The sequence below is a fragment of the Panthera pardus genome, unplaced genomic scaffold (genome assembly GCF_024362965.1).
Source record: "Panthera pardus isolate Hobbes unplaced genomic scaffold, ASM2436296v1 HiC_scaffold_11, whole genome shotgun sequence".
Taxonomy (NCBI): domain Eukaryota; kingdom Metazoa; phylum Chordata; class Mammalia; order Carnivora; family Felidae; genus Panthera; species Panthera pardus.
In genome coordinates, this window is record NW_026526666.1 from 45,223,096 (window position 1) to 45,241,598 (window position 18,503).

General features: G+C 32.3%; 1 protein-coding gene across 3 annotated transcripts in view; it reads left to right on the forward strand.

The window, feature by feature from the left end:
* Positions 1-18,503, forward strand: part of LRRIQ3 (leucine rich repeats and IQ motif containing 3) — a 220,676-nt gene that overhangs the window by 141,469 nt on the left and 60,704 nt on the right. For all 3 annotated transcript variants that reach the window (XM_053893954.1, XM_019448882.2, XM_053893956.1), the window contains exon 6: positions 9,894-10,023. In XM_053893954.1, the coding sequence (XP_053749929.1) occupies positions 9,894-10,023 (130 nt within the window). The remainder of the gene's footprint in view (positions 1-9,893; positions 10,024-18,503) is intronic.

The following is an 18,503-nucleotide window of genomic DNA, read 5'->3' on the forward strand; positions in this document are numbered from 1 at the left end:
ATACAAGAAAGTTAATATTACCATTTTTAAATCCAGTGAAATGTACCATCATAAAAATTTCTGCTTTACAAAGACTGATAATTCAGAACTTTTCAAGCTGTCCATCCTTTTCTAATAAAAAAAGATAACAAAATCAATAAAATTACCATTCTTTACCACTTACTTAGAATGAATTTTTATTTGTTCAAGGTAAGAGAGAGTGGCGATTTCAATGTTCAATATTGGTCTATACTTTGAATGACAAAATTTGTGATTTATGATTCATCTAGAAATTGACATAACTGAATTTTCTTAAAACAAATTTAGGTTCCATGACTTAAGAAATATTAGCTATTGAATCACACTGCTGCTCTCTGATCTGTTTAATATAGCTTTAGAGATATTCCATTTAAGCATGGGTGTTTGCTGACAATAGTCACCAGGAAAGCCTAGAGGTACTCATAGTAAATTGCAGACATTTCTTTATATTTAAATCTTCATTAAATGAAATATAAGGATTCTGACAATACCTGTTTTGATACCTTAGGAACCTAAAATAAGCCTGCTTGTATCTTTGAAAGTTTTGGTGACTACAGTTTTGAGTCATTTTATTTAGCCACAGGAATTTTGGACCTCACGTAAATAAACACTGGACCATGGCTGAAATGTTTCCAGTAAGAGCAGTAGGACTGAAGTTGTTAAAGAAGTTGTGCTGAATACTCTGTGACCTCAGACAGACTGAAATTTGTAATAGGGCTATAGAACTTTTGGGCTAGCTACCCCGGGTCAGTCAGTGAAAGAACTTACTGAGTGCTTTCTGTGTATATATATATATATATACACACACACACACACACACATATATATATATGTGTATATATATATATATATATATATACACATATATATATATATACACACATATATATATATGCGTATATATACATACAGATATATGCATATATATACATATACATATATATACATAAATTTTATATAATCTATTTTTTATATAATTCACCTTTGCTCAAAAGAGTCCCCGTGGTTCCTAGCACATATGTTGTATTCAAAGGAAGGAGCATAATTATACAGCATTTGAAAAAGTCATTTTAGTAGTTAGCATTGTAAAACAAAACAAAACAAAACAAAAAGCTTAAGTGAAGCAACATTTACTAATACTCTAAACCCCCAAATGAGTACATTACTCCCAGTTGCAGGAGGCTAAAACCTTAGTTTTAGAAAATATTATCCAACTGAATTAATTAAATTATCCAATGAATCAATTTTGACAGTTTAGCAGTATGTATGTATAAAGCATATTTAAGTTGGTTATAATATGCTTTACTTAGAAACATAATTATATATATATGGATACTATTAATTTATTGAGGTGAGGGGTTTTTTTTATGACTATAACCCCTTCCTCAGATTCTAAACCCCATTTTAAAACATATAAAGTGTCTAAAATGCTGAATTTGCCTAAGGTCTTTAGGGTAAAGAAGGGCAACCTAAACATCAGTAAAACGTTGATAGACCCTATCTGTTGTTCTTTCTCCTCTTTTGATAAATGTGGACATTGTTAAATATACATAGAAATATAGACTCTTGAGCTATGTATGTTACTAGTAAGGAAAAGTTGTATTTTTTCTTTAGAAAATTCTGTCTTGTTGCCCATCATTAAATTTTACACCACAGTAGGGCCTTGGTGGCTCAGTTGGTTAAGCATATGACTCTTGGTTTAAGCTTAGGTCATAATGTCATGGTTTGTGGGATCAAGCCCCATTGTCAGTGCAGAGCCTACTTGGGATTCTCTTTCTCCCTCTCTCTCTGCCCCTCCCTTGCTCTCTCTTTATCTCTTTCTCAAAATAAATAAACATTTAAGGAAAAATGAGAAAATAAATTTTACACTACCATATGAACTTGTCTCATTTGGTGACTACTTAAGCAGTATTAATTTATATTGCTAATACATACTATGTCTCTCTTCATTTCAAAATGATTAGATTTGCTAGTTAAAAATATTGTAACCAACTAAGTTAACACATGAGGTTTAATAAAATGCAGATTTTTAATAGGAATGGTTTAGCATTAAGTCTATATTCTCAACTATGTCTCTCTTTCTGTTTTTCTCTCTCTGTAGATACCCTCAGTTTCAGCCTAATCAAACCATATTTTTTTTGGAAACAAAATTTTTCCCACTTCCAAGTCTTTATCTTGCTTCTTATGTTTTCCACATCTACATAGAATATTAATCATTAAATTATGAAATATTTTGAGAAGTCTAGAATTTAAATATTCACAAAATAAGTGTACTGATGTCTAGCATAGTGTCATGGATATAGTTGGCACTCAATACATATATGTTGAGTAAACTAATCAAATTTCTCAATCCTTTTTTGTTATTTATGAGTTGCTATTGCAACAGAGGTTGAAGAATCCAATCAAAATGGTGCAGGGATATCGAGATAAGTAAACCACAGATCCAGTACTCAGAGGGAATAATTTCTTCTAGGGGTGAGAATTGTATTTAACTGTGATATAAGGTAGAATGTAATAAGTGCTTTGAAAGTTATAAATAAAATAGTATTGATTATGTAGAGTTACCGTTTTTTAAAAATGTGGTCTTTAGGTAAACCAGATACAGAACTATTCTCAATTATTACTATATATGATATTGGCTATTAGATACTGTAATCAATATATTAGTGAAAAATAAGACAATAGAATTGCATTGTCTTATAAATAATAATTCGTGAAATAAATTTCTGGAGAAATTTTTAGGGAAACATAAATCCATATACTCTGAAATTTTTCATGCCCTTTACTTGACCTCATACCAATTATTACTAATGAACTAGCCACTGTGTTCTCTCAACTTGAAACTATAACCTATTCTAAAATTTCATGGAGGTTTGCAGCATCTGTTTACTAGATTTGACCACTGCTACTACCAAGTAGCCACTGTAATGAAGCAGACAGAATGGGCCTCGGTAATTTACACATTGGCACCTCTAATCTTGGTAAGAATAGACCTTACACCTTAACCATTCTTCAACTGAGGGAGCATACCTTTCTATTATGCTTTTTTTCCTGGTGTTCTTTAACTGGACATTTGCAGCAAAATATAATATTCAGCCACCTTCATTTCTCATGGCTACTTTTTGTATAGAAGAGAAATGTCACACTTCTTTCTGTATTTACTGTGTGTCCTGTATTTGTTTATCCAGGTCATCCTTTGTAAATTCTCTTCTTCATGTATCAAGAGTATTATCATTTCTAGTCTTCTTTGTTAAGATGAAGTAAGACTGGGAACAAAAACAAGATAGTAGCATTTTTCAAACAGCAGTTAAACCGGCCAGTTGCTTCTAGGGGAATATCTTAAAAAATAACTTTTCTCATAAAGCTTTATTTTAAGTAATTCCCCCTTTTCCATGGATTTTATTTCTTTTTTTTTTTTTTTAAATTTTTTTTTTTTAACGTTTATTTATTTTTGAGACAGAGAGAGACAGAGCATGAATGGGGGAGGGTCAGAGAGAGAGGGAGGCACAGAATCTGAAACGGGCTCCAGGCTCTGAGCTGTCAGCACAGAGCCCAACGCGGGGCTTGAACTCACGGACCGTGAGATCATGACCTGAGCCGAAGTCGGACACTTAACCGACTGAGCCACCCAGGCGCCCCCCATGGATTTTATTTCATGTTAACCAGCACTTATTCTTGAAAGCAGAGTTCAAGTGGCACCTGCCATAATGGATCTCTATATTAGCCTCCCCTGTGGTAAAGAGTTGCTTGCTAAGTAACGTAATGAGAGGCAATGCAGCCAAACACAAGTTAACAGTTTTTCATTCAGACAAAAGAGGACACCTTTTTTTTAGTTTGGATTTTGGCATATTCCTAAAGTTATTCCTTTGAATATTATATGGAAAACCCAAGATTTGGATTAGCACTTTTAAAGATGATGTCTTAGCTGGGAAGAGGAAAGGGAACAAAAACAACAGAAAATGGGGTAGGACATCAAAGGATTAGTGACTTCGTTGTGATTCTAAAGAGGTTTTTGGTATCATCTTTGAAATGGAACCTACTTACAATGAACTATATGTATGATATAGACAAAGCAAAAATGCTTGATCAATTATAGAATAGTATACATAGTATAGGAGTAGATATATAGTTAATAATGAGTCTCTCTTAACAACCTGCTTTGGTGCATAATACATAATGTGAAAACAAAACTACAATCTTCAGAATACCAACTAAGCTAAGTTGGAAACTTAAACCATTAAGGATTGAAAATGAATCATAATTTTCAGAGACAAAAGAGTTTAGTATAAAATATTTACCCTTGGTCCAGAAAGTGGAGAAAATTATCACTGTCACCACTCCTCAATTTTTAATGAGAAATTATCATCTCTCTCGGGGAAAATAAACATCTGATACAATTATCCATCTGATATTTTACAAGGATGTACTTATTTAGTTTGTCAATTATAGGGAGCTCCGTAGCTCTCCATTAATCTATTCCAATTTTCAGTAATATTCTGAGATTCTTTTCTTATTATGATTGGATGAGATTTAGTAAATATACACAAGTCTCTCTCTGCTTCCATATCTATTATAGATTATTTTTTCTTAGCTTCTCTACTCAATACTGTCAAAGGAAAGCTCTTTCATTGCCATTTTGGTCCTCTGGCTTATTGTGATGTAGAACAACAGAATAGGTAGAGAGATGTATCCAAGTAGATGTATAATTATTCTTACCAGATGGTTATGTTTATGCTTTTTGTAAGTGTTACATATTGAGGAATGGTAAAGTAGAAGAGACTCTAGAAAACTAAGAGTTTACTTTGATGTACATGATAAATAAGGAATGAGAGAGTTGTAAAAGAGTTGCTGAGTAAAAAGCATTGGAGTAACTGTAGATTATGGAGATTTCAGGATTAAAAGACGGAATATTGAAAAATGTTACTTGGGATATAGTCCTTTAAAAAATACAAGCTAGGAATTTATTTTTAAATTATGTCTGGTTGTTGGACTCACTCCATAAAAGGGAGTTTCATTTTATAGTATATTGAACCAAAGTTCCTAAACCTCCACTCATTCCTTCTAGTACTTCTCTTTGGTACTATTCATTACACATTTAGCATGTAATTATTGAGTATTTGCTGAGTGCCAGGGGCCATTCTTGACGCTAAGTAAAGAAAGCAAGCATAGAGTTCTTGCCCTGATGAACTAGATTCTAGGAAAAAACAAAAGCAAAAACCAAAACAAAACAAAAACCAAGTTGTAACCAAAGGAATCAAACAAAGTTGTGATAAATGTTTTAAATAAAATAAATAGATTGCTGAGATAGAGAATAATAGGAGAAAGCCTACTTCTCATAAGACTTTCACAGAATGTTTTTCCAATAATGTTAAGACCTGAAGGATAAGAAGCTAGCCATGCAAAATATAGGAGAGTGTTCTAGAACTTGCACAGTGACCTGAGGCTTGGAGTAACTTGTTTTATTTGAGTGGAGTTCAAGGGACTGCATGAAATCCAATGTTGCAGGAGTATGATTAACAAAGTCAAGGGTAGCATGAGATGAATTTGGCTTTGTGGTTCAGGGCCATATTGTGCTGGGTTTTGCAGTTTACAGTAATGACTGGGCACCTTGGACAACTATTAGGGGATTTAAAGCTAAAATAAATATCAGATTTATCTTTTGATAATTGTGAATGAATCTTGTAAGAGCCAGGGTGAAGGCAGAAACCAACAGAAGGCCATTTGTGGCTGGAAAGGATGATTAAAGCTTACACTAAACAAGTAATGTGAAAATAAAGAGAAGTAGACAGATTTGAAATACATTTAGGAAGGAGAATTGACAAGATTTGCTGGTGGCTTAGATATAGAGTTTCAGAAAGAAGGAAAAAATAGAGAAAAAATTCTAAGTTTTTGTGGTTTGAACAAGAGAATGCTATCATTTTATAAGATGAGGGAGATGGCAATCTGGGGAGTTAAGAAGCCTGAATCACTCTTTGTTGCCTTTTTTCTACTCTGGATTTAAATATGGCTTATGTATATAGGGCTTACTTTAAAACTAATTCAGTAGGTAGGCTCCTCTCTTTTCACATTCCAGGTTATCTAACCTCATCTGAAAATATGTGACCCTGACCTGACACAGTGCTTCAACTGTGGTTCTGATCAGAAATTTGTGATCTGTGATTTTCTTCATTCGAGATAAAATGCTTAATATAGCATAAAGTCATCATACAATGTACTCTTAATTTACTCTTAACTAAAATATTGTATCCTATTATCACTTATGACTTTAAATCACTTTATGTATTGCAGTGATTAAATGCATTTTGCCCAACTGTAATATTTATTTCTATTATACGTCATGTTTAATTTGATCTATTGCTCCACTCTACTGATAATATTTAAAACTTGTGTCTGGTGTTAACTGATTTTGTTCTGTCGCCACCTCACCTAAAAATTTCATAAACATTTCCTTCATTATTATTCAAATCATTTGTATAAATGTTGATCATGATAGGGCTAAGAACACATCTGTGTAAGATATTAGAGATCTCACTTCAGGTTGTATCATTGTATTAATCCTTACTCTTCTTCATTTGATGACTTAACATCTCTGATCTCCATCTAATCATGCTGCCTTCCAAAGTTGTGAAAATGTTTCTCAACCGTATTACTAAAATGCAGGTTTATCATGCCAAGTATGTTTGACTTGAATTAATTTTGACCCTGTTAAAAATGAAATTATACCTAATGTAATCAGTTGTAAACTTATACTGCTCCCTGGTGATTATCCCTCTTCCAAATGCCACCAAAGATCCTCAAAAGTATTTCTGAAATTATTGAGGACCAGTGTTAGGTTTAAGGTACTTCAGTTAATAGAAACTGTTATACTAGCATTAAACTGTTAATACTTTATGTTATTGAAAACACGATATTTATTAGATTATCCCCAGTCTTCTGATAACTTTAACCTTCTCCATGAGTTTGAATATCAATAAGTGGGCATATCCTTTCTTTTCCTTCTTGAAGTATGTACAAAGAAAAGCTCACTTTCTTTACCTTGGCAGCTTGTGTAAGCCTCAGTTCACTTAGGACTTTAGATGCTCATCTTCCTAGATGTGTTACACTATCATGTATGGAGGCTTTGTCATGGATTCTTTTATAAAAGCCAAGGAAGATAAAATTATTTTAAATGATGACAAGCAGTGACATGTGGATATATGAAAAATGATAACTGGGAGAGCTAAAGAAAATATATTTTTGAAAGGAACTAACTAGCTATGCATTTAATTTTTAAATAGAATACAAATATGGAAAATTTATATTTTAAATATCTATGTAATCTAATTTTTAAATATCATGATTCTATACATTGACTTTCTTTGTGATAGAGATTGGCTACTCAGATCTGACAGATATGCACTTATTTTAAAAATTTACTTATTCTTTCAGGGGAAGCCAAATAAATATGTATTATTAGAAACAGATTGCTGAACATGTCCTTGCATTCTAAAGGGTCCATTTATACTGAAACAGAATTTGAGGTGATTTTTAACATATAATGAATTGCATTGTTAGTAGGGAGATACAAGTTATGAAAATAGAGCAAAATTTATAGAAGTAAGAAAAGACAAAATTGATGATGCAGAGGACTAATTGAAGAGGACTGATAGATGAATTTGAGGTTGAAAAAGCATTTAGAGTTGATTGTAACATATCTGATGGCAAAACAGTTGCCTATATTATTTTTGTATAATTTGTTTAATAGGAAGAAAGGAACTCAAATGAAAATAGAAGCAACATTACTTAAAATAATGTTATATTTTGATAATGTGTTGATACTGTGTTATTATATTATAATTATTCTTGACAAACTTAAGAAAACAATTTTAATATAAAGAGAACATATAGGCTCAGAAGTAACTGCTAGTCTTTCTAGCAAAAAGTAGCATTTTTGTCACGTGAAGACTAGAAAGAAATTGTGTTGTGTAACAGTTGACTAGTGAGGGATTTTTCATGAAGAATAAAAACAGGTTCATTCTAGGACCTCCTAATACCTAGTACCTATCTTGAACATTTAAAAAAAAAAAGAAAAAAAAACCTTGCACAATGAGTCACCATATAGAGACAGATTGTTTTCAGTAAATTAAAGAATATCACATATAAAATTTAAAAGATAGAAACTCAAGGAGATTTGATTAAATACATCTATTTTGTGCTGTATAGGAATTTTGGCAGAAAACTGTAAATATAGAGTACCAAGACACATATCCAAGTTTCTCTTCTAAATTGTAGAATAAAGGATGTTTGCACAAGTGGATAGGTCAAAGTAGGGGAAATATGATAATGAGCTTTTTATTTCAAAATTCTATCTGCTGTCACATATTAGAGAGTTTATGTGACTCTCCTCTTCTTGGATGAAGGTGGTGCTATTCACCAAAACTAGATATAATAATTAACAGATTTGGAGGAAAGAAAGGACTTAAATTATATTGAATATGAGACATCTGTGAGATTTTCCAGGGTGAAAGAACACGACTTATGGTTAGTAATGAGTACTACATAAAAAACAAACATCTCAGAAAGGAGTACTATCTGAAAATATATATTTGAGAGTCTTCGGAATTTAGGCCAGTGGAATTCATCAAGGAGAGCATGATATCCTGGGAAGGTTTCTTAAAATACAAATGTATATTCCCTCCCAAATTCTGGTCTTTACTCTGTGGCAGACTGTGGTTCCTACCAATATCTCTCCTTTTCTTTCTTGATAATAAACCCTAAATTTTATTCTAGGCAGAACATTACCTAGCAAAAAGACTGCATTGCTTATCCTCCCTGTAAGATATAAACAGAAGTTATTGGAAAGACCTCTGGGAAAGTACCTTAAGACCCATGGCCAATGTCCTTTTGTCATTTTACCCTTTCCTCCATCTTGCTGACTGAAATACAGACATGATGTTTGGAGCTCTAGGAGCTACCTTGACTCATGAGTAAACCTTGAAGATAGAAACCATGTAGAGGCAGTAAGACAGAGATGATAAATTTTGAAAGATCTTGGGTTTCTGGTGATCTGGTGAATCCTCTGTATCACTGGTGGATAGACTGTGAAGACAAAGGCCAATAACACAGTATTACTTATTAAACATTCCCAACCAATTTATAGACATTGCATAGTTTACATCTGAAAGTGCCCCCAACTCCCCATGAAACTCCCTTTCAACATTCTATTTGTTATTCTTTCTACACATACCAAATCCATTTGTACTTTTAAGACTTGTGATAATGTTGGTCCCATTTCTCCTTCTTCCTTAGTATTTTTAGTATCTGTAAAATAGTTTTGTCTACCCTTGAGAAAGAAAGAGACAGAGCACAATGGGGGAGAGGCAGACAGAGAGGGAGACAGAATCCAAAGCAGGCTGCAAGCTTTCAGCTCAGAGCCCAGCTCAGAGCGCAACATGGGGTTTGAACCCCTGAACCATGGAATAGCTACCTGAGCTGAAATCTGATACTTTATTGACTGAGCCACCCAGGTGCCCCTATCCTTTCTTAATCTAAATCTCTCTTCAGGTTTTCTGGGCAACACCATTTTGCTTCTTTTTGTTATTTTTTATCTTCCCCTCTGTGTTTTGTTTTGTCATGGCACCCTCCTGACATATCCCCTTTTCCCTCAGCCTCCTTTTGAGCATGGTTCAAAGTATATCATTACTATTAATAGACAATTTTTCAAAATCATACACAATGGAACTCTTTTCATATTTTCCTCAATTTGCCTATCTTACAGTTTTTGCTGTTTTTTTAAAAAATAAAATCACTCATGGTAATGTATAATAAATGTGAGTTTTTAAAATGTATGTAATAGATATTATTATGGTTGTCATTGTTTTTATTTTTTTCCACAGAATATACTTTCTCATGTTGATTTAAAAAGTTCTAGAGAACAGAGAAAACATGTTTCCTCTATATTATATGAATTAAAAACAAAAAAAATTGGTAAAAAATCAAAAACATCAAGACATATCATTCAAAAAGGTTAGTTATATGAATTTTTAAATTATATGTGTGAACATATTTTGATGAAGAGTAAATTCATTAGAAATTGGGCATGTTAATTTTGAACTGTAAATATACCCATGAAATAACATGTTTAGACTTCTAGGTAAAATCTCCATATCTCGTTTAATATTTTTAAATATACATATTCAGAAAGTTGTTTCATGGATATTAAGAACTGGGAGTGTAAGGTGGGAATTAAGAGAAATAGGTATTAGCAAGAACCATATGAAATTGATAGCTTTGTTGCAGTATGGCTAGGTCAGCATGGTTCTTCTTTCAGGAAATCTGTCAAGTATCAGATTAATTAATATAAATAATTTCAATTAAATGATGATATTTAATTTCCTTCAGGCTTTGAACATAATTATATTTGTCAATAAAAATAAATTTTATGTTAATAAGATTTTGGTTGTCAAATGTATACTTGTTTTTTTGTTGTTGTTTCTACAGAATTTTTTCTGATGTAATTTTGTTATGGCCAGATGACATTCTTTTCTTTACCTCTGTCTTTCACAGAAAAATCATATAATAATCTTTATGAAATTATTTCAAATTTGTTATCAATTTCTACAAGGTTTCTCTTAAACCTTTTTAAAATTATTGTGATAAAAATATTTACCACGAGACCTACCCTCTTAATATCATTAACCATAGTCATAACATTGCACAGCAGATCTCTAGAACTTTTTCATCTTGTATGACTGAAACTTTATACCCATTTCTCTCTTTCTCTAGCCTTTTAATTCTTAAATATTCAAATCTTTCTCTTTTTAAAAACTCATGATGGTGTCTTTATTCCCTTTTATTTTCTTTATATATGAACTGGTCTATCTCTGCCTTATGTGTCAGTGGCTTTATTTGTTATTTCATCAATTATCCATTAGTTTCCATCATAATTAATATTATTGTATATATTAACACGTTATAAATACTTTATATTAGTATCCATTTTACTTTATATATTTCATAAAGCTCTGTATTTTTATTGATTTGTATCCAGTTATTTAACTCCTAGATTTATAAATGAAATAATGGAAAAGTTGTAGTCTCATATACCATATATTCTTCCTGGTACCCAAGACAATATCATCTAATGATTTTAACTGACTTTTATGCTGTTTTATATTTCCAAGTAACATGCCTATTCTGCTTTTTTTTTTAAGTTTTAGATACTGTTTACAAATTTCCACTGTGAGAGATGGAGATTTAATTCTCTTATAAAATCTCCCTAACACACACACCTATCATCACTATTTGGGGGTTAATTAATGTTTAATGTTTTAATTATTCAGCCTATATACATATTGCTCATGGCTGAGCCAAACAATGTATTAGGATATGTTTGCTTTTTATATTATTTTTTTTGAAAACTTTTTTGAAAATGTCACACCATTCAAACCAGCACTCGTGTGTGTGTGTGTGTGTGTGTGTGTGTGTGTGTGTGTGTGTGTATTCATGATAAATTTGCTTGAGTCTTTCCTTTTGCTGAATCAATCAGGATTGCTTGCTCTCTAAACCTGCTCTTACATCATCCATCTTAGTACATCTCTTCAACTGTGGGCCTGAGAATTTATTTGTGCCCATGCTATGTTGGGACTCTAATTTCCAGAACTCTCTAATATCTTGTTCTTTCCTGGCTTATTTTCTTATTTTAATACAGAGCCTTCTCTACTAGTTTACTGAGGAAATATATACAGGAGGTAAAATTTTTAAATCCTTGAAAGCCTAAATATGTCTTTATGCTACACTTATGTTTGGTTGATGATTTGACTGTGTAGAGCTTCTTTCAGAATTCTTTCAGAATTGCTTTATTGTGTCCTAACTTCCAGTGTTTCCTTTAAGAAGTCTATTTCCAGTTAGTTCTCAGCCTGATATTTATGAACATCTATTTATTGTTTTTCTCTTCTGACTCGAAACTTTTAGCATTTTCTTTTTCTTTTTTTTTTTAATGTTTATTTATTTTTGAGAGGGGGAGGGGAAGAGAGAGAGGGAGGGGGAGAATCCAAAGCAGGCTCTTCACTGTGTGAAAAGGCTGATTTGGGGCTCGAACTCACTAACTGTGAGATCATGACCTGAACTGAAGTCGGACGCTTAACTGAGCCACCCAAGCACCCCTAGCATTTTCTTTTTATACCAAATATTCTGCAATTTCACAGTGATTTGTCTCTAGATATTTGTTTGCTTGCTTGGCCAAATTGTTTTTTGATTCAATTTATTGTAGCAATTCAATGTAAAAATTTATATCTCTCAGTTCTGGGTATTTCTCTTGTATTTTTTTATGATTATATATATATATATATATATCATATATATATATCATATATTATATCATATATTATATATATATATCATATATTATATATATATATCATATATATGTATATCATATATATATCATATATATATGTATACATATCATATATATCATATATATATGTATACATATATCACATATATGTATATGTGTATATATATATGTATATATATATGTGTATATATATATATACACATATATATATACATATATATATACACGTATATATACACGTATATATACATATATATATGTGTATATATATATAAAACATAAAACCTAACCCTTTTAAACATTTCTAACTGTACATTAAGTATGTTTATACTGTTGTGCAAACATCAGGGACCTTTTCATCTTCCTTCTTCAATTGAAACTATATGCCCATTAAACACTAACTCCCAATTCTCCCCCACCTACAACCTCTGGAAAGCACTATTCCAATTCTGTCTGTAGAATTTGATTACTCTAGCTATCTTATGTAAGTGGAATCATACAATATTTGTCCTTTTGTGACTAACTTCTTTTACTTAGCATAATGTCTTTAATGTTGATTTATGTTGAAGCATGTCATTATTTTTTCTTTTTTAAAAAAAAATTTTAATGTTTATTTATTTTTGAGAGACAGAGCATGAGCAGGGAAGGGATAGAGAGAGAGAGGCAGACACAGAATTTGAAGCAGGCTCCAGGATCTGAGCTGTCAGCACAGAGCCAGACTCAGGGCTTGAACCCACGAACCATGAGATCATGACTGGAGCCAAAGCCGGGCGCTCAACCAACTGGGCCACCCAGGTGCCCCTATTTTGTTTTCTTTTTAAAGTTAAATAAATATTCCATTACAGTTGACCTTTGAACAACATAGTGTTGAATTGTGCAGGTTCACGTATACACAGAGTTTTTTTTTTTTATACGAATACTAGTACTATAAATGTGTTTTCTCTTCCTTATAATTTTTTTCTCTAGCTTACTTTATTATAAGAATACAGTATATAATACATACAACATACAAAATATGTGTTAATTGACTATGTTATTAGTGAGACTTTTGGTCCTATAGCAGGCTATTACAGGTTAAGTTTTTGGGAAGCCAAAAGTTATACATGGAATTTCAACTGTGCAAGGGGGTGGTGCTCCTAACCCCTGCCTTGTGCAAAGGTCAACTATATGTAGATACCTTTGCTTATCTTTTCATCTGTTAATTGACACTTGGGTTGCTTCTGTATTTTAGCTGTTGTAAATACTGTTGCTATGAGTATGGGTGTACAGATATTTCTTTGAGATTCTGATTTCATTAGTTTGAGTATACACCCAGAAGTGGAATTGCTGGATCATATGGTAATTTTAACTTTTTAAAATACTACCATACTGTTTTCTACAGCTGTTGTACCATTCTGCATTCCCAGCAACAGTGCACAGGTCTCTAATTTCTTCACATCCTAGCCAATACTTGTTATTTTCTTTCCTTTTTTGCTGTTCCTTCCCCACTCCTCCCCCATTTCCTTATTGCTTCCTCCTCCTACCCCCTTCCTTCTTCTCTTTCTTCTTCTTCTATGGTAGCCATCCTAGAGGGTATGAGGTCATATCTCATTGTGCTTTTGTTTTGCATTTCTCTAATGATTAGATTAGTGAAGCTGAGCATATTTTCATGTGCTTATTGGTATATCTTCTTTGTAGAAATGTTTATTCAAGTCCTTTGTTGTCCATTGCCTATTTGTATTGTTTGCTCTTTTGTTGCTATTGAATTGTAGAATTTGTTTGTATATTCTAGACATAAATCATATATATATGTATGTATATGTATATATATATATATATATATATATATATATATATATATATATACACATACACATTTCTCCCGTTCTATGGGTTGCCTTTTTACATTGTTGATAGTACCTTCATGCACAAAAGTTTTTTATCCATTTGGGGTTAATTTTTATATATTATGTAGAGTCCAACTTTACCTTTTGCACATGGAATCCAGTTTTCTGAATTCCATTTGTTGAGAAGAGTATTGAATCATCTTGATATCCATTTTGAAAATCATTTGATTGTATATGCAAGAGTTTACTTCTGAGCTTCTGTTCTATTCCAGTGATGTATATGTCTATCTTTTATTTTTTTATGTTTATTTATTTATTTATTTATTTATTTTTTAAACGTTTATTTATTTTTGAGACAGAGAGAGACAGATCATGAACGGGGGAGGGTCAGAGAGAGAGAGGGAGACACAGAATCAGAAACAGGCTCCAGGCTCTGAGCTGTCAGCACAGAGCCCGACGCGGGGCTGGAACTCACAAACTGCGAGATCATGACCTGAGCCGAAGTCGGATGCTTAACCGACTGAGCCACCCAGGCGCCCCTTTATTTATTTATTTTTAAGAGAGAGAGAACACAAAAAGTGGAGGGGCAGAAAAGGAAACAGAATGTGAAGCAGGCCCCAGACTTTGAGCTGTCAGCGCGGAGCCCCAAGTGGGACACACACTCACGAACCGTGAGATCATGACCTGAGCTGAAGTCGGTTGCTTAACCGACTGAGCCACCCAGGTACCCCATATGTCTGTCTTTATATCAGAACCACACTGGTGTGATTACTCTAGCTTTGTAATAAGTTTCAAAATGATGAGGTATGAGAACTGCAACTTTCTTCTTTTTTAGGGTTGTTTTCACTCTTTGGGGTCTCTTGAAATTTTGTATGAATTTTAGGATGGATTTTTCTATTTCTGCTAAAATGCCATTGGGATTTTTATAAGGAGTTGATTGAATTTATAGATTACTTTGAGTAGTAGTTTAGCAATGTTATATCTTCCAGTCCACAAACATGGGATGTTTTTTCCATTTATTTGTGTCATCTTTAATTTCTTTCAGCAACATATTGTAGGTTTCAGCGTACAAGTCTTTCGCATCGTTAGTTAAATTTATTCTAAGTATTTTATTCTTCTTGATACTATTATAAATGAAATTATTTTTTTTAATTTCCTTTTTGGATCCCTCATTGTTAATATATAGAAACACAAATGATACTTGTGTGTTGGTTTTTGTATCCTGTAAGTTTGTTGAATTTGTCTGTAATTCTGATAGGGTCGTGTGTGTGTGTGTGTGTGTGTGTGTGTGTGTGTGTGTATGAGTCTGTGTGATCTTCCCAGTTTTCTACATGTAAGATCATGTTCTGTATCAACAAATAATTTTACTTCTTCCTTTCCAGTTTTCATGTCTTTTAGTTTTCTTGCCTAAATTTCTTGCCTAGCTCTGGCTAGGACTTCCAGTACTATATTAAATACAAGTGCAAAAGTGGGCATTTGTCTTATTCATGATGTTAGAGAAGAAAATTTTAGTGTTTTACCATTGTAGGATATTGTGTGTGTGTGTGTGTGTGTGTGTGTGTGTGTGTATGTGTGTTTTATGTCTTTTATTGTGTTCAGGTAGTTTCTGTCTATTCTTTGGTTTTCTTTTAGTGTTTTTATCATCAAAGTTTGTTGAAATTTTGTCAAAATATTATTTTGCATTGATTGAGACGGGTCATTTTGTTTTTTCCTTCATTCTGTTAATGTGTATTATGTTGATTGATTTTCATATGTTGTACCATTTCCTGCATTCCAGGAATAAATCCCACTTGATCCTGATGTATAATCTTTTTAATATGCTACTTAATTGAGTTTGTTAGTAGTTTGTAGAGGATTTTGCATTAGTATTCATAAAGGATATTGGTTTTCTTTTCTTGTAGTGTCTTTGGCTTGAGTATCAGGATAATGTAGCCTCAGGGGAGTAAGGAGGTATTCCCTCCTTTTCAGTTTTTTGGAAGAGTTGGAGAAGGATTGTTGTTACTTCTTCTTGCCTACTAAAATCATCTGGTCTTTTACTTTATTTGTTGGGGAGTTTTCAATTACTGATTAAATCTCCTTATGAGCTATAGATGTATTCAGATTTTTTGTTTCTTCATGATTCCGTGTTGGTAGGTTGTGTATTTATAGGAATTTGTCTATGTCATCTAAGTTATACAATTTATTTGTGTATATTTATTTTCAGTATTTTTATAATCCTTCCTAATTTTGTAAAATCATAGTAACGTACCTGCTTTCCCTTCTGATTTTAGTTATTTGACCCTTTTTTCTTCTTAGCTTTTCTAGCTAAAGTTTTGTCAATTTTGTTTATATTTTTGAAGAGCTATATCTTATTTTCACTTTTTCTGCTGTTTTTATAACTCTGTTTATCTCCTTTTTGATATTTATTATTTTCCTTCTTCCTAGCTTAGTTTAGTTTATACTTTTACCAGTTCTGTAAAATGTAAATTTAGATTGTTTATTTGAGACTATTTTTCTTTTATAATGTAATCATTTATATCCATACACTTGCATCTTGGCACTGATTTGGATGCATCCTAGAAGTTTTAGTATATTGTGTTTCATTTTCATTTGTCTCAAGATATCTTATAATTTCCATTGCGATTTCTTTGTTATCTTATTGTCTATTGAAGAGTGTGCCATTTAATTTCTACATACTTGTGAATTTTCCAGTTTTCCTTATGTTAATTGGTTTCTACTTTCATTCCTTTGTGATTAGAAAATATAATTTCAGCATTTTTAAATGTATTAAGATTAGTTTTATAGCCTGATATATTGCATATCCTAGATAATATTCCATGTGCACTTGATAAAAATGTATTTTCTTCTATTGTTGGTAGTGTTTTATATATGTCTGTTAGGTCCAATTTTATCTACAATGTTGTTCAAGTCCTCTGCTTACTTATTAATCTTTCTGGTTGTTCTATCCTATATTGAAAATTGAGGTATTGAAGTGTACTACTATTATTGTAGAAACATTTATTTCTGCCTTCAATCTGTACATGTTTGTATTATTTATTTTATTCTTCTGATGTTTGTTGGATGTGTTTATAATTATTATATCTTCTCAGTTAATTGACACTTTTATTATATAATGCCCTTATTTGTCTCTACTCAAGGTCTACTGGATTAAATGTTAATCTCATCTAAAATATAACTTTATAGGGGTGCCTGAGTGGCTCAGATGGTTGAGCATCTGACTCTTGATTTTAGTTCAGGTCATGATCTCATGGTTCATGGATTCAAGCCCCACATCAGGCTGCTTGGAGATTCTCTCTCTCTCTGCTCCTTCCCTCAGCATAGAGTCTGCTTGAGATTCTCTCTCTCTCTGCCCCTTCCCTACTCATTCTCTCTCTCTCTCTCTTCCTCTATCTCTTTCTCTTAAAATAAATAAACTTTAAGTAATATATATATGATACATATATATCATATATATATATCGTATATATATACATATGTATCATATATATATATATCATATATATATATATACCATATATATATACATATACATATGATATATATATATGGTGTATATATATATATATATATATATATATATTGCCAAATATCTGGGTACCATGGTGTTAACCAAGTTGCCATGTAAAATTAACTATCACAGAGAGTTTTAGTAAGTATAGAATTCTCAGTTGACAAATTTTTGTCTTAATTTCAGTACTTTAAGTATATCCTTCTGCTGCTTCCTGGCATGCAAAGTTTCTGCTGACATATCTGCTAATTATCTTACTGAAAATCCCTTTCAATATGTATGTGTTGAGTATCTGATGAGTCACTTTTTTCTTATGGCTTTCAAGATTTTTCTTTGTCATGGGGCGCCTGGGTGGCGCAGTCGGTTAAGCGTCCGACTTCAGCCAGGTCACGATCTCGCGGTCCGGTCCGTGAGTTCGAGCCCCGCGTCAGGCTCTGGGCTGATGGCTCGGAGCCTGGAGCCTGTTTCCGATTCTGTGTCTCCCTCTCTCTCTGCCCCTCCCCCGTTCATGCTCTGTCTCTCTCTGTCCCAAAAATAAATAAAAAACGTTGAAAAAAAAAAATTTAAAAAAAAAAAAATAAAAATAAAAAAAAAAAAAAAAAGATTTTTCTTTGTCTTTTCACATTTTCTTTATAAGGTCTCTCAATGTGGATCTCATTTTGTTTATCTTGTTTGGCATTTATAGAGCGTTTTGATTTATAAATGCATGTGTCTCCTCAAATTTGGGAGGTTCAGCTAATGTTTCTTCAAATAACTTATCTATTCCTTACTCTCTTCCTTATGGGATTCCCAAAATGCATATTTTAATACATTT